This window comes from Tetrao urogallus (genome assembly GCF_951394365.1).
Source record: "Tetrao urogallus genome assembly, chromosome: 1".
Lineage (NCBI taxonomy): Eukaryota > Metazoa > Chordata > Aves > Galliformes > Phasianidae > Tetrao > Tetrao urogallus.
In genome coordinates this window covers 29434988-29459145 of record NC_136813.1, presented here as the reverse complement: position 1 = coordinate 29459145, position 24158 = coordinate 29434988, and the positions used below count along the sequence as shown (strand labels likewise).

Here is a 24158-nt window from a genome sequence, read left to right as displayed (position 1 = left end):
AGCCGAGACCATGGTTAGGACATAGTTCAACAGTACAGGAAAGTGTCTTCATGTCTTCCTGTACTACACCAAAATCCTGAATTGCTGTTTCATGAAATACCAGTCTGGTATACACCCTTCTGCCCTGACCATTCTGCCTGATCACATTTATTTGTAGGTTAATTGATGCTGCATCAAGATTCATTTACTCTCTCATAGACAACCTGTAAGCTTAAAACAGGAATAAGTCTTGCACTCTGGTAACTTATAGACAAGACATGATGTACCCACCCCTAATTGAGATCAATTCTGATGAATAATTAGTTTAGTAGCACACACTTATGAGGGGAAACCAGGAGTCAGTTGAGAAGCTCTCCAGACAGCATATTCCTCCTTCCATAAGATTTGGCCAAAGAGAAGTCCCACAATTTGGGCTGCTATCTGGAGAATCTGAGTGAAGCAGTTCTTCCCAGCCTAGCTGCTGGCCACGATTTTCAGACCATCTCTTGACCTCCGGAAGGAAATTTTCAAAATGAAGTAACAGGTCATGCCTATATCTCTATGGCACCTTGAGCTCTAGGATGCACATTACTATCAACTGTGACTAGTAAGTAGAATTATTAATTAGCATGAAATATTCATTGTCAAACATCTGTTGTTAAGTTCCATGCTGTATCAAATTTTCATTGACCATATGCAAAGCTATTTCCTTACTAAATTAGGTTTTTTAAAAAAACACTTTGTTCTGGAAGGGTTCAAGCTATGTCATTGTTTTTTCTATTAATATAACCTAGAATGTGTAGATAATTGCATCTTTCCTAATGAATTATTCTGTGCCTGGTAATAATTTATGTGGCATGTTTCAGACAAAAGACTTTAGGTAATTTTCTGATTTATAAACAGTTGATAAGACTCAAACATCTAAGATTAAAGTGATGTGGAACTGTCACTGTCTAATGACTGCAGCGTAACTACAATACATTTTATTAGAGGTGCAGGCTTTAGTAAACATAGTACATGAAAGTTTAGATCTCTATTTTTGTTACCATAAAAGATGTCACAGGAACAGGGTATTTTATCAAGTGTAAATGTAAAAACAACCTGAAAAAACTGGGAACAACAACAAGAATGCCTTAAATTATGCCAGTAGGAGTTGCAAAAAAAGATAGGATTGCTGTCTCTTCACGGCAAGAGAAAATTTGATAGTTTGTGCTTGAAAATGACACTACCAGAGGAAAATAGAAAGAAATGAGAACCAACGTACTGCCTTATCTGTAGATCAAGAGGTAGAGAGAAAACTTTTACCCATTCTTACATTTATCAAGCAGACTATTTTAAATATGATTGAGTGAAGGCTGAAATTCTTCCTTGTGTTCAGGAGACAAGAGGGATTTTTCCCTTGCTGATCATGTTATCAGCTGCCACGTAAGCATATTATTTTTAATTTATTGTATTCAATAATAAAGAACATCAACAAGTGAATGTCTTATGACATCCCACAATAAAAAAGTGACAAAATAGAAACTGAAACATGATGTGTTAAAATAAAAACAAGAGATCTTCACTGGAAGATAAAATAATCAGATTTAGCTCAGAATTTCACTTCAAATTCCACCAATTAGGGATACAGGATGAAAACGACCTTGCACTAAACTGCTGTAAGTGCAAGAATAGAACATATGGCAATTCAGCTCAGAAAAATTCTGTAAAAGCACGACAGCTGACACACAGAATGAAAGAAAAATTCCACCCATAAGATTACAGTGTAATGAAACTGTAGTAGTTTCCTTTACACTGTTATACAGATTTGCAGCATAAGGAGAATATAGAGATGGCGTGGTTTGGGTCAGAAGCCTTGTTGCTGAATTCTGAGTAAGTTGGAGCCTGCCAATCAACTTGGCTCCAAGCCCAGCCAACCAAAGAATTGCAGTAGTCAAGGCTAGATGCTGTAAGTGAATGAATTAGAGTCTCCAGGTCAGTTTTGGACAGAAAAAAAGCTTATTTCTGGCAACAGTCCTGAAAGGCATTTGGTGAATACTGAACAGACCTTAGTACTAAGTCCAAAGATACAGTGCATGTAGGAAAACGATATGTGACATCAACAGAGAAACTGTAATTAGATTGAACTACAATGAAAGAAAAACGTTTTTTTTTTAATTCATCTGAACCAAATCCTCGGCCTCTTGGTTGTGATACTGTTTACTTTTGAAAAATAACTTATTTTTCACATATCTAAACTGAAAACCTGCAGGCCCTCCCTGCTACCCAATTCACATACAAAAAAAGTGAGAAACTGATGTGACTGCCTCAGACTAGCAAGGGAAGGAATAATCAAAGTTGGAAATATCTCCCTGGAGAAGACTGTGGTGCAAGGAACGGGGTGTAGTATTAAATATATCAATGGTCATCAGCTCCACGTATATGCAAATGCCATTACTGATTTTTATAACGAACACATAGACTTTGACAGCTATGCAGAAAGACTCATCTACTACAATGAAATGAAAACCTTCTTAGGTTTTGTGTTTGTTTTTTTTTAAAACAAAACAAAAAATCAAGCAAAAAAGCTTCATTGACATCAAAAAGAAGGTGAACTGTGACTGCAATACATTAAAAAAGTCAGCCTATTTGGTTTTCTTGCTGTCTGGGTGGCTGGAAGTTCCATAAGATATAACCTATTTCCATTCTTTCATCTAACTCAGACTGAGACCTGCAATATGCTGTTGGGGATTATTAAGAGATTGAGTAGGCAGCAGTGGTCTATACCAGACTGATGCAGAAATCACAGAATCACAGAATAATAGGGCTTGGTAAGGATCTCTGGTGATCACTGAATCCAATCCCTCTGCTAAAGCAAGGTTCCCTATAATAGTTTGCATGAGAAAATGCCCAAGTGGGTTTTGATTATCTCCAGAGAAAATGTCTCCACAACCTCTCTAGGCAGCCTGTTCCAATGGTCCAAAGTAGTTATTCCTCATGTTCATACGGAACTTTGTATGTTCCACTTTGTGCACATTGCCCCTTGGTTTGGCACTTGGCACTGCTGAAAAGAACCCAGACCCATCCACTTGGCTCCTGCCCTTTAGATATTTATAATCATTGGTAAGATTCTCCCTCAGCCTTCTTTTCTCCAGGCTGAACAGTCCCAGGTCTCTTAGCCTTTCATAATGGATATGTTCCAGTCTTCTAGCCATCTTTGTGGCCTCCTGCTGGACTCTTCCTAGGAGACCCCTTTCTTTCTTGAACTGAAGAGTCCAGGACTAGAGACAGTACTCCAGATGTGGCCTCACCAGGGCAAAGTAGAGGAGGAGGATCACCTCCCTCAAACTGCTGGCCACACTCATTTAATACACCTCAGGATACCACTGGCCTTCTTGTCCACAAGGGCACGGTGCTGGCTCATGGCCAGTCCTGTTTTCCACCAGGACCTCCAGGTCCTTCTCTGCAGAGTTCTTTTCCAGCAGGTCAGCCCCAATCTTGTACTGATGCATGCAGTTATTCCTTCCTAGACATAGGACTCTACAATTGCCCTTGTTGAACCTCACCCTGTTCCTTTCCACCCAACTGTCTGGTCTATCCAATAAATTATTTTTCACAGTGTGATAAGCAGATTTTCCCACTTAGATGATGGAAAATACCATAAGTGTTTGTCCCACAACATAAATGATAATCTTTTGCCCTGTAAAAATATCTGACTTCAGTGTTAGTAGTGGTTCTTTTCTTTCCTTCTTTTTTTTTTTCAGCTAAGAAACACAGTGATGAAAAGTGAAAGAAGGAATAATACGGGGATAAGAAAAACTCAGTTTTTCAGGATTTATACTGAAACCTGCACTGTTCCTTGCTTGAGGTTAAATATCAACAATTAATGGTTATAGGAAAGGGAAAATACTCCTTGAAAATAAAAATATATGCTCTGGTTAAATAGAGCCCAGTTTGCCTTGCAAGGTACTGCTAGAAATTCTGTCTACAAAATAAGCTTAGAAAATCTCTTAAGTTGTGAAATGTGGTTTAATTTACAGAAAAGAAACTGACAGCTTGATGTAATAGCAAGTGCTGGCACTGAGCCATGTGATAAATCACTTGCACTCAACAAGACCACTTCACCTCCATGTCATTTCTCAACAAACAGGAACCTGATGTTAGGCCAGCACAATCCAGGAGGGCAGGTGCAAATGTATTGTACCTGCTCTTTTAATGCCACCCTCTTAAATTACACAACAGATTTTATGGACCATGTGTTGACATCCAGAAAACAAGAGCAAATAAAAAGCAAAAAACCAATCCACACCATCACACATACAAGAAAGAAAAAAAATAAACAAAAAATCCCACATATACACACAAAAAAACTGGAAGTCTTACCAATTCAGAGGAATATTAAGTCAATCCTACTTTCCTCATCACTTTGACAAGACTGCAAGCCTTCCCCAACCCTTCCCCAAAGCACTGCATTTAATTAGTTGTTCTTACTGTTGTTTTTGGTTTGCTGGACCTTTTTTCAGTTCTCAGATTTAAAAATAGCAGAAGTAGGAACAACCATTTTTCCAAACTTATCCTCAAAAGAAAAAATCTCAAATACAAACAAACAAAACCCAACAAAACAAATACAAAAACAAACAAAAACAAAAACAAAACAAAACAACAAAACAAACACCTCAAAATAAACCGAAGATAGTGAAGAACTGAGATGATGAGTGAAATCTAAGCAGATCCAACAAAGTGAAAGGACTCCCTCTAAGTGATAATTTGCTGGGGATCTTGCAGCTTATGATGCTCCCTGGAAATCAGGAGGGCTATATTTGTTTCAGGCATAATATGATTTCCTTTGCTGAAGCAAGTAAGCAGAACAAAAAAATAACAGTCTCACACATTTTTCTGTGGGAGCATTTACTTCTCCATTTGCTGCCGTATCTTATGTTCCCCTGCTCACCATGAGTTTTCCCCCTTCTCTTTTTTTGTTTACTGCCACCTTTTTCATCTAAAACAATTTTTGCTTCCTTTTGATGGACAATTCCATCTTTCCCTCCCACTCACTGTACCCCTTTCCCAAACTCCCATCATTTCCTGCCCCTCTAACATCTCTATCATCATCACAAACGATACCATTTGGGAAAAATCCAATGACTGGAAATAAAGCAAGAGTAGTACCTACTGAAGGAAGTAAATATTTCAACCAAATGTAGTTGCATAGATTATTAACATTTTTATTTTCAAGGTTTCTTCATTCACTCATAAGTGGTCTAAACAATTTTAAATGTGCAAGTCCCTCTAACCCTACACAGTAAGACAGCTTAAGTACAAGTGCAGATTTCCATGGGAATCAAGAACATGCTTCTTTACTTTGAACCTTCCTATATAACCTACAGGATCCAGGTAAATGGGATGAATTGTTAAAATGGTGTCTTAGACACAAATCTCTTGGGAGAGAGAGCTTTTATTCTTCTGTAAAGCAGCATGCATATTTAATGGTCTACATGAAGAAAAAAAAAGTGTTAAAAATAACAGGACAAGAGCTTTTGCTGAAATTCTGGCTGCACATAAATCGATACCAAGATTCCTATTGACTTCAGGTGGAGTGAAAGCTACAGACAGTGGAAGAAACAAAGCAACCCAAGGAAAATGAAGCACAAAGGAAAAAGCTATCTGAAACATTACAGGTTGCAACCACAAAGGCTTACATTGCCAGAAAACAGTGAAGAATTATAAGAATGTGAGACAAAACAGAAACAGAGTCTTTCATGTCTATTCTCTGTCACAGCAGACGCATCCAAGATAGAAATGCTTTTCAGAACATGTGTACGCTAGACAGGAAATGGGAGGACAAATAAAGAAGAATAGAGATACCCAGCTGAGATTTACTGGACAAATTATCAGTATAGAAGCAAGCAAACAGCATGCCTACTAAATGAACTAATCAAAAAGTACTGGATGGGTTGTGGAGGTTATTTTGTACTTAAATTTTTTTTTAGAAGTACACTAAAGTAGAATGTAATAGTGGCAACTAATGACAGGAATGATTAATGTTTTTATTTATATTATAGTGGCACTCTATGACACCAACTGAGATCTGGGCTGCACTGTAAAAACACATTATATGACTCAATCTTTTCACAAAGAGCTTAATGATGACCTAAAAATTGCATATAAAGTAAGCTCCTATTTTTGAATTAGTCACTGGCAAAAGAAAGAAAAAAAGACTGTAAGACTGAACAATTAAAGAGCATGAAAATCCATTTAAAAGTTGTTATTAATGCAGAGCAATTGAAAGAATACTCAGAAAACATGAATGCATATAAAAAGTCTGACTGCTAAGCGAATTTTAACTAGAATGCTTATAATATCTGTAATGAAACCAGTTTCATTTATATTACTAAGAGAATATACTAAAGAGTTCAAAGATTATTGGCAAAAAAGAACTGTGATGCTGTATTTAAAGCAAATCTGATAAGATGGTAATTTTAGTAATCACCAATGTGTCAGTGAAAATGCTACCTTTTCAAAAATAAGAGAGGAACTTTCGAAGTGAAATTAGGAAGAAAAACAAAACTTACTTATTCCAATCTCCTCTTGAGAAAATCTCAAAAAAGATTTTTAATAGTTTTATTCCTTTTCTTTATATTAAAATTCAGATTATATCTCTGAATGCACTGATAACGTTAAAGCAGATTAAATCATATCCGGAGAGATATGAAAATGAACTGTCTAGAAGTAAGCATAATTTTATTAAATCTGTTCAGAATACATCCACTCTCCATCATATTTGAAAAGTTGTGGCTGTCAGGCAAAGTCCCCGGTGACTGGAAAAAAAGAAATAACACTCCCATTTTTAAAAACTGAGAAAGTAAGACCGGTGATCTACAGGCCAGCGAGCCTTGTGTCTGTGCCTGGGAAGATCATGGAGCTGATTTTCCAGGAAGATATACCAAGGCACATATGAGATGAGGAGGTGAACTGAGGCAGACAAGATGGCTTCAAAACGGGCAGATTTTGCTTGACCAATCTGATGGCCTTCTATGATGGATTGACAACCTCAGTAGAAAATGGAAGGGCAACCGATACTGGACTGCCTGGACTTCTAGAAGGCTTTTGGTATGGTCTTATACCACATCCTTATCTCTAAATTGCAGAAATATGGATTTGAAGGGTGGACTATTCAGTGGATAAATATTTAGTTGCATGGCCACAGACAGAGGGTTTTTGTTGGAGACCAGTCATGAGTAGTGCGCACTAGGGTTCTGCCTTGGGACTGGTGCTTTTCATCTATATGAACAGCTTAGACAATGGGATGGAGTGCATCCTCAGCAAGTCTGATTATGACACCAAGCTGAGTGGTACAGTTGATACAATAGAAGGAAGAGATGCCATCCAGAAGGACCCGGACAGGTTTGAAAAGCGGGCCCATGTGATTCTAATAAAGTTCAACAAGGCCCAGTACAAGATGAACTTGCTTTGGGGCAATCCTAGATATGTATACAGACTGGGAGAAGAACTTGAGAGCAGCCCGGCAGTGAAGGATTTAGGAGTTCTGGCAGATGAAAAGTTGGACATGAGTAAGTGGCGTACACTTGCAGCCTGGAAGGCCAGCAGTATCCTGACATGCATCAAAAGAGGGGTGGCCAGCAGGGAGAGGGGGAGGATTGATTTCTCTACTCTGCCTTCATGATGCCTCATCTGGAGTACTACATACAGGTCTGGGGTCCCCAGCACAAAAATAAAGATGTGGAGCTGTTGGAGTGGATCCAGAAAAGGACCAGAAAGATGATGAGAGGGCTGGAACACTTCTCCTATGCAGAAAGGCTAAGGGAGTTGGGCCTGCACAGCTTGAAGATGAGAAGGCTCCGGAGAGACCTCACTATGGTCTTCCAGTAATGAAGGGGTCTTTATAAAGCAGGAGGAAGATCAACTTTTTACATGGTCTGATAGTGATAGGACAAGGAGGAACAGTTTTAAACTAAAAGAGGGAAGATTTAGGTTAGATGTTAGGAAGAAATTCTTTAGTCAGAGAGCAGTGAGGCACTGGCACAGGCTGCCCAGAGAAGCTGTGTGTACCCCAACCCTGTAGGTACTCAAGGCCTGTCAGGATAGGGTCCTGGGCAGCCTGAGCTGGTGGGTGGAAACCCTGCCCATGTCAGGGAGTTGGAACTAGATGATCTTTAAGGTCTCTTCTAACCCAAGCCATTCTATTGCTTGATAATGTCTGGATGAGGAGCTATGAGATACAGTTTGGTAGCTTGTGGTAGCAACGGTAGCGGAAGGACAGTTGGACTAGATGATCTTGTGGGTCCTTTCTAGCCCTGTGTTTCTATGATTCTGTGATTCCATGATTCCGTGATTTCCCTTCAGAGTTATTTCTCTTTAAGTTCTTTTTTGTTTGTTTTATCAACTAGGAGAAATACATTGAATACTCTCAGTAATTTGATAAAATGTCAGAGTACTGTAATACACTGTTACGGTCATTCAGCAGAGAGGGTGGTGAGACTGGAGGTGCCAATTCTGATTTTTTCAAGGGGGAGAGAAACAGAGTTTTTCTCCTTGATTCTTCAAGAATAGCCCTACTGAGTCAACACAAAGGTGTATTTAGCCTCACAATCCTGTCATGAATAAAAGCAGCAAGTTAAATAGATAACTATAATTTCCCAATTTGAGATTCCTTTGGTTTCAGAAACCAAAAGCTGTGTATCTCTTTGCTGTTACCTCTATGTACATTTTACACAAAATGCATCAGCATAAGAAAGCAAACAAGATTACTGGCAGCAGAAAGAAGTGGTAGGCACTCCATATATTGAATTGTGGAGTGAAAATTAGTTTCTCTCGGTAGCAAGGTGGAAAGAATATCTACAAGATGAATAGGTATGGACTACATAGTTTAGACCTTAAGATCATTTTCAAAAAACAAAAGCACATAGAATTGTCATGAAATTCTGGTTGATGATGCTGTGCACTTGTTTTAGATGGTGCTTTTTAGTTGCTGTGGATGCCACCTCACATCCTTCCTTATCCCTTTCAGGAAAGTGCAGTAGTGCATCTACATGACAATTGTTAGATTCAGAGAACCACACCGTGTCATTCTGATCACAGCTCCTCGCATAACTAGGATACCACTCACGTACACACGGACTTTTCCTCTGCTGGCTTGTGGGTTGTGTGACAAAGGTGCACCGCTGGTATAATGAAAATTGCAGTACTTTTTCTGACCCTTTCAGTAGTCAGCTTGTTGTCCAGGCAAAAGTAGTGACTCACTGAGATGCTTTTTCCTTCTCTTAAAAAGAATAAATAAAGGCGTTTTTATCCACTTATTCAAATCCTCATATTTTAAGATTATATAAGCTGCTCCAAACTATATGGCATTAATCCTTGATTACAATTATAGCCGTACCAAGAAAAGATTTCAGTATTGTTTCAGTTAGTGGCAAAATTTGTTTTCAGTACAAATACTTCAGCAGTTCCAGTGAGAATTGCATCTTTTCTCTTAAAAAATGTACTTAACTTCCTAACAGTTTTGTTTTTGTTATTATAATGACATAGCATTTAGTAGCTGAACTGGAAAAAAAAGTGTTGTGTAGCTTGCCTATGAGGTTTGCTGCAAATATTAGGATGGCCTACTAGGGCATATTGGGCCAGTTGGAGTGCTAGGGATTGCTACATTGAATTGTCACTGGATTTCCTAATGTCAAAAGTAGGGTTGTTATTTAGCCATTGTGAATAAAAGTTAAGATGATGACCTTTAGACATGTCTAAGAAATCTACATCCTGTTTTCAAAAACTGCTTATTGAGTCAGTGAACCAACTAATGCTTGCCAAGGTAGGATGAGAACCTGCAGCATATCTCTTCTCCTTGATGCCAACTAATGCATAGAGGGATCCCAAGGTTTCTGGAAAGTGGCTTCCCTTTCCAGTGATCCCACATCCATCAAGAGGTAAGGACATATCTGCCATTAGTTACAGCAGAATAAATACTGCAGCTGAAGGTCTATCACATGCCCTATGGGATGTCAACAATCCCTTTCAGGGTACCTTACCACTTGAAGTGGTCTTGGAAGGAGGGAGGCTTACGTATAGTTCTTTCACTAGCATTCAGGGTTTTTAAGCATTACACAATAAAGATTGTTCTGACCATTAGGCACCAAAATTTGCTGAAGGCCTACTGAAATCTACCATAGGACAAAGATGTAATCTGGACAGGAAGCTCTTGGGGAGAAGCTACCTTCCCACTCTTACTCCACAGCACACAAAAGACAGTTTCATAGGCTCTGAAAGGGACTTGGTGTCTAAGAACCTGGAAGATTCATCCAATAGACTGACAAAAATTACCAAGTAGGAAGGAAGGTGTCATTAGCTGTTCAGTACTCAACCATGGAGGACTTCAGTTAATTACACCATTTGTCTATCTACCTGCATTTGGGGACACCCCCATCTCTTTGTCTAATTCTTGGGATACCAAATTTATATTTGAACGAGGGATTTTGGCTCTTATTCACCAAGAGGTACTTCAAAAAATATTGTCTAGGGGCATTGCACAAAGTAGTTTGAAACCTCAGTAAGAAACAGATTAAATTTACAATGAAGGGATGAGAAACTCAGAGGAAAAAAATTGCAGCTTTGGTGTAGTCTGAAAAACAACCCAGTGCAGATGTCTCTAGGGCTTCCATTTCTTCCATTTCTCTTAAACATGAAGATCAACATCTACAAGCCTTAGGCTAAAAAGGTGGTTTGGGAGGAAATGAAAAGGAGATACATGGAAAGTCTGAGAGTAGTGTCACATGCAGTGGTGTTATGGAAGCAAAATGGAAGAACTTAGAAATGAAACCACAAAGACAGAACAATCCACATTTCAAGTACAGATTCAAATCTAGAAAAAAATAGGTAACTTAATAAAAAGAAGAAGGTAATGGGCGTTTTTCTGTCTTGGTCCTTTAAATAACTGAAGAAGCATTACATGAAGGCTAAAACCCCCTGTAGAACTTAAATCAGAGGCTGTAGGTTGGTGGTATGAGAAAGGCAATACTTTATTTTGCTGATTATCCTGGAACAAATATCTTGGTTGGGTAATTAATCCATGTCCTGAACATTTGACCCAAATTTTTAGGGGTAATTCACTTAGGTAAACTTCTAAGTACCTGCAAGCAGATGGTAGCAGGAATTTCAATACCTGTACTTCATTAGTGTCTGGGCCAATAAACTGAAATGTTCTGGTCACAGAAATCCTCAGTTTTATACTGAGACCCATATAGAGAGTACATGTGTTCCAAGTGAGTGCACTTCCAGTCCACTATTTCTTCTTCATTCCCCATAATACACATTGCTTCAATTCTGACATTTATAACTAACACGAGGATCTACCCTTCTGTATTAAGACTGTCTACTCCAAACTAAGCATGTAGAAGTTGGACATCTGGTGCTGGTTCCCTGTGAGTCCTCTATGGGGAGCAGAGAATAAAAGGCATTGCCAAGGGATGATTCATCTCACTGGAAGAGTACTACCAGGTGGATCTGATGACTCATCATCTTGAAACACGTATTTTTCTCTACTGGATGCACAAAAGGCCCAGAATGGTCAGTTCAGAGTTGGACATCTGACTTAGAACATGACACACTATTTTAAAAGTACTGTAATATCAGTGTCAAATGACTACAAAGCTGGAGCATTATGTTAGACTTTCAGACACTACTGCAGAACAGCAGAGCTGATTTTAGTCACTCTGCAGAATTTAATAGAGCAGCCATCTATTTTGGACAATCATTATTTTCAGATTCATGTTAAGTGATATATTGTAGCTCATTATATAGGGTTGTGGGAAAACAATAGAAAAAGAGGCATAAAAACATTCCTCAGATATCCAAATACAAGAAAATTCTTGAAAAAAGGAAGCTCATTTCACAGTCTCCATGTTTAGCAATCTTAGGCATATACATGGGTAAAGCAAAACATCATCCATCTGTTCATAGCAACTTTGCAGAGAATTTTGATAAGACATTAATGCTAATAATGGCCAATGTTTATGATGCTTATAAAATAACCAATGTGAAGCATCTGCAAAGCTCATAAAATTTGTTCTTATAAAATCCATGGCATGTAACACCTTTCTCTAAGCCTGTGCTTTTGCTGACCTTGTCCTCACAGGCCAGATCTGCCAGAAATTCTTCTTCCAGGCCATTGCTGTGACTGCGTCACTCTGAGAATCATGTTTTGAAGCCAGACCTATTTCTGTTTCTGTACATTGAACATTCAGCACATTACAGGAACAAACCAGATAGCCAAACTGCAAGTTCCCACCTGAAACTATAGGGATCTCCATTTCCAAGTGACAGATGTTCCACAACAGTTGGTGACAAACGAGCTAATTTAGACAGATTTAACTAACGTTCAGCCTGCTGACAATGGGGGATTATTCTGAATGCAAGCTAAAGAAGGTATTTCTGAATACTAGGGCTGGCTGTTGCACACAGAAATGCAGAGGCCCTGATGTGAATTGAACAGCATGGCCATGCATGGTGCCTGTGTCTTACCTCCTCACACTGTCTTTCAGTAGCTGAGATAGAGGACATTGACTAGCAAATTACTGAGCAAATTAGCTGTTTTTAAAAGTTTACTCACTGAACATATGTCCACAGAAATCAAGTGCCTTTGTCCCATATTCTTCCTCCCTAAGTTCAGGAGTCTAAACTCTTTAGGTTGGGAGACAACGCTCTCTGTCATCTAGGCAAAAAAAGGTTTTCCTAATCGAGGAAGCTTGGGCAAGACCATCTAAACTTCTGCCCTTGGCCATAACTTCTGGGGGAACCAAGGGACCAGAAAAATAGTGCGGAAAAGCTTTTAGGGTTTATGTATTTATAGAAAGACGAGATTTATGTATTTATAGAAAGATTCAGAAATTGCAATGCTTCAGATGCTCTCCATCTGGTAAATTCTCTCAGTTTTTGTTTTTAATTTCCATACTAGTTCCAGTCTCCACTTGAGTATCTTTAAGCTTCTTGCTTGAGCAGCATCATGTAATTTCACAATGTGGCAGTTAGATGAAGGAGATGGACCCAAAGATATTGTAGAGACAAGTTAAAAACAGCAACAATTAAATTTCTTTTCCTTGCCTTTTTTTTAAATTTTTTTTTTCTTTTTTCTTTTTTCTCTTTTCTCTTTCTTCTATCTCTTCTTTTTATTCTATCCCTTTGAAGAACACTTTTAGGCAAGTATCCTGATTGCTTTTTTATGAAGGAATCCCATTAAGGCAACTTCATTGATTATATTTCTGTTCTAAGGAAATAGCTGCCAGCACTAAATATTTAAGACCGTTTATCTGCCAAATTAATACTGGCATTGTATCAGCTGAGTAGTCCTGATGCCAGAAGCATCACAGCAAATTCTTCTACTGTGGGAGTGGCCTGGTACACTGTGAATATATTCCTAAAAGTTGCTGAATCCTATTGCCTTTTCCCTAAACCCAGGCTAAAAATACAACCTAATTGTCCTCTATTCTGTAACTGGCCTAGTTAACTAGCTGCATCTCACAGGTTACAAATCACTTCACAAAGGCACAGTCTTTTTTAGAGCAGTGAGGCTTCTGTCTGGTTTGTTCCTGAAGTGTTAGGTCTACGTAACTGTAGACATTATGCATAGAGCACGTTTGTCTGTTAATAAAAGAACTACTGAAACTTTGCTCACCTTGAGAAATAAGCTCTTAGGAATGGTCCTTGTTCCTCCAAATTGCCATAGAGTATGAAATAGGATATGAAGTAGAATATGACTGCATTGCAACTACTTACCCCCAAGCAAACAAACAAACAAACAAACAAAAAAAAAACCACTACCACCACCACCACCATCACTACAACACCACTGGACAAAAAGAAGTTACTTACATTGAGTCAGGATCCCTGTTAAGGCATTTTTAAAACTCTCCTTGGCTTGCTCCATCTCTTGCTCATGAGCGGCCTTTTCGTTCATGAGACGGCGAACGTGGCTGTTTGCAGACTGCACCATTGAATAGAACTGGTTTGCAGAGCGACGATTCACCTCGCCTCGCTCAATCCAGGTTAGCAGCACTGTGATGGCCTCTGAAAACTTGCTATCATCTAGAACAATCAAAGCACAGGTTTTAAACTGCAAGTATAAATACCCTTCAAAGGACATGCTTTCTGCACTGTGTTGCTTTAAAATCACTATAAATCATGCTCGTGGTACACCATTTGGTGCAACTTTTGGGTCCCTTGTTCTATCAGATGAAGAAAGCAAGCTCTACCCTATGTAGCTCCAGAAATCTGCCATCAGGACATGTTTTCTGCTCATTTTTAATAGCCTTCTCACAGTAAAAAGCAGCCTCCACCCTCCACGGCTTGACTCCTCTCTTTTGCAACAGCTCTCTTAAGCTGTTCAGCAATTTGAAATGACCTTAGAGTAGAGTGAGACATTTATGTTACCAGATCCACTGAAGAAATGAAATTTGTCCTCATTAATCTGTGTGGTCAAACGCTCAGTCTGGGAGCCTGTGCTCAGCCCTACTTTTGTCAACAGATTTCACTAACATCACATTCTTAATTAATGAACAATAACTAATCTGAACAATTCCTGCTTGAAGCACTGATTAATTACAAGGAACTGCTCTGAACAGATGATGCGTCTGTATTTGTTTTGTATTTTTTGTTTGTCTGTGTTTCATTTAAAATATTTTTCTTAAAGCAGTCCAAATGAATCCAGACACATACGTGGAGTACTTCTTTTGGATTACCATTCAGGTAAATGAAGTTATATGTCTCTGCAAGAAGATCAAGAAAACCTAGTGGTTAGATTTCATGCACTCTCTCCCCAAGTAATCTTATTTCCTCTGACAGTGCTCTCAGCTTTGTCAGAAGACTCTTAACGTGGCATCCATTACACTTCCGGCTTCATCGGGGTTAAGAAGACACATTTCTTTTTAAGTTCAATTTAGGCTGAACTGCAAGAAAATGTTATTACAACAAAGTGTCTTCCTGTGGAAGCATTTCTGTGCAATTTGATCTTGCTTTTTCCATAGATTTTTATTCTATAAAACTTCAATTTCCCAATAAATCATTTTAAACAGCTCATCTGGCCCTTGCTGTTTAGATTTCTTCATGCATTTTACATGGCAGGTATACTTTTCTGAAAGAAAAAGCATGCTGTTATGGTATAGAGAAGTAGCATGATTATAACCAAAAGACAACTAAAATGAAAACTAGAAGATATTAAGACCAGCCAAAAGACATTTAAAATGAAAATTGGACAATATTAAAACCTACCAAAAGACATTTAAAATGAAAATTGGAAGATATTAAAACCGACCGACTGTGTTGGAGGATACAGAAATGTGGAACATTGTAGGACTCTGCATTCTATGTGCAAAGAATAATGAAATACTAATACTCAAATGATGATTTGGGCTTTTATTCTCAATCAGCAATCACTGCCCTAAAAGGCAAGGAGCCTGAAGTGCAGAGAGGACAAGTGACACGCTCTGCGCCCACAGCTCTGCAAAGAATAGATTTTACATTGCCTGATCTTTAGCATCTTATTAACTAAAACATGCTTTCAGCTACAGCAATGGGATTTGCTTGCCACAGCTGGATAGGCATGTTCACTCAAGATGCCTGAAAAAAAATCCTGCAAAATAAGAGCATCATAACATCCTATCTCTGCATGATGTCTTTTTATGCTAACGTGATTAATCGTCATCATCATTCATTAAATAATTGTCTGTGAGAAGGAAAAGACAGTCAGGTATCTTTATTTTCCATATTGTTCCCTTTCATTAGTCTCCACTTTCTAGCTTTTCTGGCTGCAAACAAGGCAGGTATGTATTAATAGTCCCTGATGAGTGAATTAGCTGAATACAGGCCTCAAAAAACAAAAACAAAAACAAAAACAACAACAAAAAAAGATATAAATGAAACTTGTGCAAAGCCTCTTCACACAAACAAGCAAAAAATCTTTAAACTTGGATAACATCTTCAGCCTGCTGAAATGCATTGTAATTGGATGTCACAGATCCAGTATAGCCAAGAACTCATTCCTAGAACATAATGTTTATTGTAATTACAATAGTCAATAAAAATAACCTGTAAGGGCTGTGGGGAATGCTAGTATGCAATTTCTAACAATCTGTGGAGTCAGGTCATTCTGAGGATGTTAACACTGAGGATGTGGCTGGCCGTGAGAAGAGAATAATGACACAAATCTTCTTTTCTCTTGTAGACATCATTATCTGTTTCATTCCGTGTAATTTATCACCCAACACCAAAGTACCATTATGAATAAATTATCCTGTTCTATCTAGGTCAAAACACAAACAACAAAGTTGGGACTACCTCTGAAGAAGTACACCAGTGATGAAACAGTGTGCACAACTGGGCAAAAATGCTTCATGGAGCTGCATCAGGAAAATCAGATCCACAAAGCCATTTTCCCTTTTTCTTACTTTAATCTCTCCACAGTACATGGCCTCATGTTGTTTTGCTTCAGAATCTGCATGAAATGAAAACACTACTCCTTTTGTTTTGTTTTCATTGGGAACAGTTGGTATGTACAAGAGATGTTCTTAAACATGCCATCCGTCTGTCAGATAGATTCAACCCATTTAAAAGGACATGCTGAAAGCCTGTTTTAACTTACTATTCTGCCAGAGAGCTGCAGAGGTCTGTGGGCCTGTTACAGTTAATTCATAGCTATGTACTATCAGGAATAAAAAACTAGCAATGGTAAACATCAGAATCTTCATTGATTACATAATTAGAGGATGCATTAAAGAATGCCAGAGGGTAATATATTCACAACAGGAGCACATTAGTTAGTAAAATCTTTTCTCTACTGATTCAAAATTTCCTTATTTTACCTTCTAGAAATAGAGAAGTTTGAAGTATTTTTCTATTCCAAACCCAAATGCTCAGTGGCTGGCACAAGGTAACTCACCGTGAATTAATTTTCTTCATCCAGAATGCGGTGACTCTTTCTGAGCAATCAGAGATTCACTTGGAAAATCAGATTTTTATACCGGATTGTTCATTTATATTTTATTTAGTAGATAAATAGCAGAAGAAATACAGCAATGGAATCTAATTTAAGCAGAGCATGAACTGTCATGATTGCAGCCATTCATTAAAAAAATAAAACAAACCTCCTAATTCTTTTCAAAATTATTCCCTTGAGGTAAGATGCACATAAATATACACTGTTTAAAAACATACTCTTAAAATAAATTCCTTTATGTAAGACATGCTTTCATATGTAATTGTTCCTTAAAAATGAGTACACGGTGGATTATTTCTTGCACTTAAATCTCCTCCAAATTAGAGCATGCTTTAAGAAAGTAAGGTAGAAACCATCTCCTTCATGTCAGTCTCTGAGTTTGTAGCCCAAGGCTCCTTGCACAGTTAATGGAAAGAAATGGACATTTCCTGGGCATCAGTTATCCTCCAGCTGTCTACTTGAAGGTGAGGTGAACTGAGCCCCAAAAGTGCATGCTTTCCTCAATCAGCTGCAAAAGGAGCCTGAGGTGACCTGCTCAAATACAGCCATCTCTGCAAGAGTCATCCACATTTGGTCCAAGGAATTCCAACTATTATACAAGCACAGCAGCTGCAGAACACCTACACAGCATTTGTGTACGTGTGTTGGGTTTTCGAGTTATACTGTAAGCTGTGATGCATGCTGTGTCTTTTCATATACCCATCTACTGAGGATGGCTGGCTGGGTGTCTGTCACTAGAGACTTCCAGGTGCTGCTAGACTCAATCACATGCCTCTAGAGATAAGATATTTCAAATTCCTCTTATGTCAACTGAAGATATTTGGCACTTAAATCCTAGCTCACAACTAAGATGCAATGCAATATAAAGAAAAGAAAATGCATCCCTAGAGCTGTCTGGGAAATTGTCATAGGGGATATTTATATATAAAGAGGAACAATTTATTGACAAATGTTTTGCATTTTTCTGCCCACAATCTGACCACCTGAAAGCAACCCCAAATGACATCAAATTCCTTATAGAAAAAAGCTATGACATGAATTGCTAACAAATAGCAAACTGGGAAAAAGCATTGGAAACAATAATGTTACTCTCAGTTTATGGAGTTTCCCTGGTGTAAGGGCAGAACTCAGTTCATAGAAATCAGAAATGCTGTGACTCTCAATGTTGAGCACATCCATAATGTGCTTTCACTACAGAGATTATGGTTTCTAAGGCCTTAGCCAATAGACAGGCTAGTCCATCACTCTGAAACTACTCAACCAATCTTAATATTTTTACATGCATAAATATATCTCAAATATATCCAGCTTTATGTTTTTGAACTTTGAGAGTGACATTATACGCTGAATTTTTACTTAGGGCAACGCCAAACACTAGGGCTCCAATTTCTTTTAGCTTTGTTAGTACCACAGAATCTTTTGAGTTGGAAGAGACTTTTAAAAGTCCTCTAATCCAACTCCCCTGCAATGAATAGGGACACCTACAGCTAAATCAGGTTTCTCAGAGCCCCATCCAGCCTGACCTTTGGTGTTTCCAGAGACAGTGAGGGCATCTACCACCTTCCTGGGCAACCTGTGCCAGTACCTCATCACCTTTTCTATAAATAGCTTTTTCCTTATACACAATCTAAATCTCCCTTTTTTTAGTCTGAAGCAATTTTGCCCTGTCCTATTACAACAGCCCTGGTAAAAAGTCTGTCCCTTTCTTTCTTACAGCCCTCCTTTAGATACTGAAAGCTGCTCTCAGGTCTCCCCAGAGCCTTCTCTTCTCCAGGCTGAACAGCCTCAGCTCTCTCAGCTTGTCCTCATAGGAGAGGTGTTTCATCCCTTGGATTATTTTGGTGGCCCTTCTCTTGATGCACTCCACCAGGTCCATGTCTCTCCTGTTCTGAGAACTTCACATATGGATATGTTCCCATCCCGGAGCTGCCCATCTCATCAGAGCCCACTACCAGAATTTCAAACTGAGCCCAGTCCTGCTGTCACAAATTGGACAGAGGCGAGCCAGGAGACTCCTTCACTCCATATAACTGCATGGGAAGATGTCTGACCAAGGCTAGTCTGACTTCTTTTGTTGGCCTATAACTAAGACTTCTCAATGGCAAGTGATGAATTCAAAATAGAAAACGATAAATCCCAGTGGGTGGCTGAAGTGGGTGAATCAGGTCAGAGAAAAGGTGCAGTAAAGCCATTCATCAGCAAGTCCAACCAGATCCTCTGTACACCAGGAGCAACGTGCTTTTCAGCCACAGCGCCAACTTATTTTTCTCTTGGCTTAAAAGCTTCTCCTGCACTGACCTAGAAACACAACTCTCCAGTCTACTACCTCACTTTCTTTATTTTTTTTTTTCTTCCCTGCTCAAATACTTTATATAACTGTGTCATGCACCACACATATCAGTCTGGTACTTTTGAGATTAATAACATTTTTAACCCAATGGCACTGTATAATAAGTGAGAATCTGGGAATACAAATTCTTACTGCCAAAGGGTTATTTTAAAGAAAGATTAATCATCCACCTTACTATATCTTAAATAGCCTTAACTGTATGCTTTTCCTGAGAAACACTTGCTGTTATATAATAAATGACTAGCTAAATTGATAAAAATATACATTTACTAAAAGATACCTTAAAAAAAAAAAGAATCACTTGCCCCTGCATCATCAAATTCCTTCTTCCAAATTCAGTCAGAGAAGATTCTTCCATAAGTGGGTTTTGCATGAGACACAGTGATCCATTATCTTATCCTGCAGATGCCATTATTGCCAATAAGAAGTAATTATGAAGGTACTGAGTTTCCTTCCTACTTCTGAAAAATCACATTGCAAACTTTCAGATCAGCAAGCTGCAATTTGCCGGTTCATAGTAATTTTGCAGTGCTGCACATTTAATCAAGTGGGTTCGTACAAAAACCTTAACATTTGCATTGATACAATATAGATTAGGTGGGGGAGAGTGATTTTGGTAATACACTTAATAGTGAATGCATTTCTTCTGGGCTGATGGAGTAAGGTGCCCAGGGAAGTGGGTTATCAGGGCAGTGACAGCTGAACACACCTTTCACTCCTTTGCCAGAGAGAGAACCAGCCTTGCAACATGCTTGCTCACAGCCCCTGCGTGAGGCACTTGGAGCCAGATGTACAGTGCCACAGCAGATGTCAGCAGCATATGGAAGAAGGAAGAAGAAGATGATGATCTAAAAAATGAGGAGGCTACGCAAACAGATCTGATGCTAAAGGCTCAGAGCGTGTCTATTGTAGGTCTCTGCCTTGATATACCACTGATAAAAAAAAAGATTGTGCTAAAAAAAGGCACATAGCCTTTCAGCAGTACTTAAACCTGGAACACGTTGGATTTGTTAGGAGGAGCTTTGCCTCCCCCCACACTCGCCTGGCACTGAGCTACACCCTGTGGTGTTGTGTGAGAGCTGCCCCTGTGGATAAATCACTGTCGGTAGCACTGCCCAAATCTGGCTCTAAAGTAGAGCCCGAGAACGACAGCAGCACAGTTCTCCTCTCAGGGAAACCTCCCATTTCCCAAGCAATTAAATGCTGTTTATATTTCAAACGATGTGCATGGGCTGAGATTGTCAGGCTTGATGTTACCTGAATCTTGCACAAGATGCATCCCCAGTTAGTTCACTCTACTGTAACTGCCATCTATTTATTTAAATTTCCAATCTGTTCTCTCTTCAGGGGATAATACAGTGCCTGGCAAAGCAGCAGCTTCTCAATTTTTCAAATTACATATTTTTTTTTAATGGAAATCCACATGAATAACTTTCCTGTGCTCATAAAGAGACAGTATACTTAAAAGGGAGGTAAATACCTGAGTAATGTACATGACTTGCAGGTACTTACTTCTCTTTTTCTCAAAATGTTTAAAAATGTATATTGAGATATGAAGAGATGTCTATATTAGATGGTGGAACTATTTAACTACCTGCAGCAAATAAGACAGATGTAGTATTTTGAAGGAATATTTTTGAAGGCAAAAAGTGATTTCTGAAGATGATTGAGATATGCTCGAATTAAGAATACCATAATGTTTAAAACTCGGCATGGAAACACGAATGTCATAAGCACACACAAAAAATGACTTTTTTTCCCCAAACCACAGCATTCCATTTGAAGATGAAAGGTTCACCTATCTCTGGTTGTGTGATGCTCTGGATGCCATGTTCCTCTGCCATTTATAAAGCATCCAGGAAAACAGATGACAAAGTATACAAATTTGATCCCAAATATCTACTGCCACATCTCACTGTGTAGTAATAACACAGCGTAACTCGTGAATCAAAATATGAAACATGCAGAAAACAAGAAAGCTGCAACAAAGCAGGAGAAAAGAGGGTTGCATTTTTGTAATGTAAGAACAAAAGACATCATATTTTGCTGGCTTTGTTGGCATGGAAAGGACTGTTCTCAAAGGCCTTCTAATGTAGATAATTGCTTTTTACAGTCACATTTCACTGTAAAATACTTCAGTTTACCAGACTTCACATTATGAAATTCTTGAGATAATTCATTAAAGAAACACAGACTTATATCCAAGCCTGGGAGGATCTCAGAAAGTGAGGTAGAACTTTCATTAGTCTGAGTTACACTTACTTTTAACTTATTCCTTGGCAATCATACGATAGTCCATTGAATCCATTGAAACTACTTGCAATCCCGTGTCATATTTTGGAATATTTAACTCAAAAGGCAAAGTTGAAGAGCACCTTTTGAAAAAGTCAAAATTTCCTTTGCATTTTAAACAACTGGTGCTATTTTATTTATTTTATTTTATTTTTTTCTCCTTCAAGTCCATTTTAGTTTAAAAGTTAAAAAAAAAAAAACAAACACAAAACCTAGCAAAAAATAACTTCTCATGCAGAATAATACCAATTTTATTTTCCTAACTAGCTTGCGAACATGAAATAAATGGCATAGACTTAGAACTAATAAGCACAGCCCTGGTATGAACAGGAGCTTCCTCATGTTTCCTACCTAGTCTGACTGCTCATTTCATTCTGACAATCCAGGTTCAGTTTTCTTTTGCCTTCTTGTGCTAAATCTGCTGTGACTAATGAAGAAAGCTTGCAAACATTGTCTGGGAGTGCATTAAACACATTTAAATAAAATATTTTGTGACGTCATCTTCCCAATGCAGTAAATGTCCTCTTTCTATGAACTATCATCTCCTTGGCTTCTCCCTCTTTTGGCTCTGGCGGTGACCAACAGAGAACATAACTCACAAATTATCAATGCAGAGCAGCTCAAAAAGCATTTAATCAATGAGAGTTAGTAGTGTGGGCCTAAATTTTTAGAGCTACTGGCTCAGATTCATGAGACCTATCCCCAAAATGCTGGCAATATGTCACTGCCACACAGTGAAAAGTGGCAATGGCAAAATGTAATAGGTGGATAGGGAAATAAACAACACTGTATACATTTAGAGAGAAGAAAAGTGAATATACTCTTGGCTATAAGCTACAGAGAAAATGTTCGCACTGCCATCAAGGAAATAGTTATGAAGGATTGCATTTGCAGGACCCTGAAGACCTTAGTGGAGGAAGAAGAAAAAAAAAAAAACGAAAGACGAAGAAAAAAAAGAAACAGAAAAGTAAAAATATTGCCATTAAACATCACAATCTGACGCAGTTTAAAATGGGAAGTGGTGATGAATTGTACTGACTCACAGTCTTTATTATTAGTTTCAACAATTTATCCAACAAAAAATAAAGCAAGTGTTCAAACCAAGTTCTTTCCACAAATGAAGGGATACAGGATAGTCCGCAGATAGTAAGTCATAACCCCTCAGGCTTTTGCAGATGTGCATGGCCTCACATGCAATGGATGTATCCCACCTCCCAGTCCCAGTCACCAGGAAGTGTATTTTGAGAATCCAGCTGCTACTTCATTGAAGCTTCATGCTTGTAGAGACTAACGGTGAAATTTTATAATGAACTTCTGTTTCCATTGAGCATAAAAGAGCCCTCTCCACCCTATCACCCACTTGTCTCCACGGCAGTGACTGCCATAGCAGGTGGCTTTAGCGCATGAAATCTAGAGGAATATGCTGGCAATACTAAGGTGAGAACTTCCAGCCAAGTCTGGTATGCAAAAACAATGACTTCTTTAAGTCTAGTTCTGCAGTTTGTGGAAGGTGAAAAAAGATACTGTCACTTCTGCTACAGAACCAATAAATATCTAAAAACTACAACATGAGACTGTCTGATAAGTCTAGTTCATCTCAGCTCACTGTTGCATTTCTTTGCCATCAAGAATTTCCAAGGTTATTTTGACAACAAAACTTCCTTGGACTCAGACCAAGTTGTCTACATCTGTGATTGCAGAGCAGCATCTTGGGATGACAGATGTTCAGCTATTTGGCATGCTTTTCAGCTAGTGTTGCTCGGTGAAGTTCTGGAGGCACTGCAGGAGCTGAAACCAGCACTTTGAGGACCTGCAGCTCTACCTCGTGAGTCAGCAGCAGAGCTCAGGACTCTTTTGAGGCAGGTATCATGGGGAGGTCATGACTTAAGAAAACAACTGCAGGGCATCTACTCAGCAACCACACTTTCAAGGCAAATCCTGTCAAGAACAGATATATTTTGATCCTCTTCTGTAGGATGTATTGTTCAGACTTTGCAGCAATGCAGATATGGTGTCACTCAGAGAACAGATATATTGACATCAAATTTTACAAATATGTGCATATACAAATGTATGTATGTATACATAAATATGTCGCCCATTAGTTTCACTGAAGTCCACATGTAAATTCTGAATACGTGATGACAGGAACTGCCCCTTCTCACAATGAAAGACGTATTTTTTGTGCAGTTGTACCTTTATTTTTAGGGTGTCACATAGTACTCATGGTGAGTCTGTGTTGCCCAAGGAAGATCCTAATGTCCTACTCTCACCCTCACAGATACTGGCCAAGATGTCATTGGAAAAATTAAGCAGAGTGTAGACTCAGAAGTATAATGATTGAACCCCATCTTTACTTCCTAGATAACCCAGTACAATAGACAACTAATTGAGAAGGGAGGGTTTGTTTCCACGTTTTCCATCCCCAACAACCTGTACAGGTACAGAACTGGTTACCTCAATCTTGCTAAAGGGTAATGGTTAATTAACTAAGTTCTTAAAACTGCAAGATGTTGTTCTAGTGGATTTTAATGCTTTTTAATACATATAAAATAAACTTACCAT

At 38.6% G+C, this 24158-nt stretch overlaps 1 protein-coding gene across 1 annotated transcript in view; it reads right to left on the bottom strand.

Annotated features, from left to right (window-relative positions):
• ENOX1 (ecto-NOX disulfide-thiol exchanger 1) overlaps positions 1–24158 on the bottom strand; it is a gene marked incomplete at its 3' end in the record, with an annotated part of 137633 nt that overhangs the window by 66812 nt on the left and 46663 nt on the right. The window contains exon 5 of the mRNA XM_079549340.1: positions 13834–14046. Within this exon, the coding sequence (XP_079405466.1) occupies positions 13834–14046 (213 nt within the window). The remainder of the gene's footprint in view (positions 1–13833; positions 14047–24158) is intronic.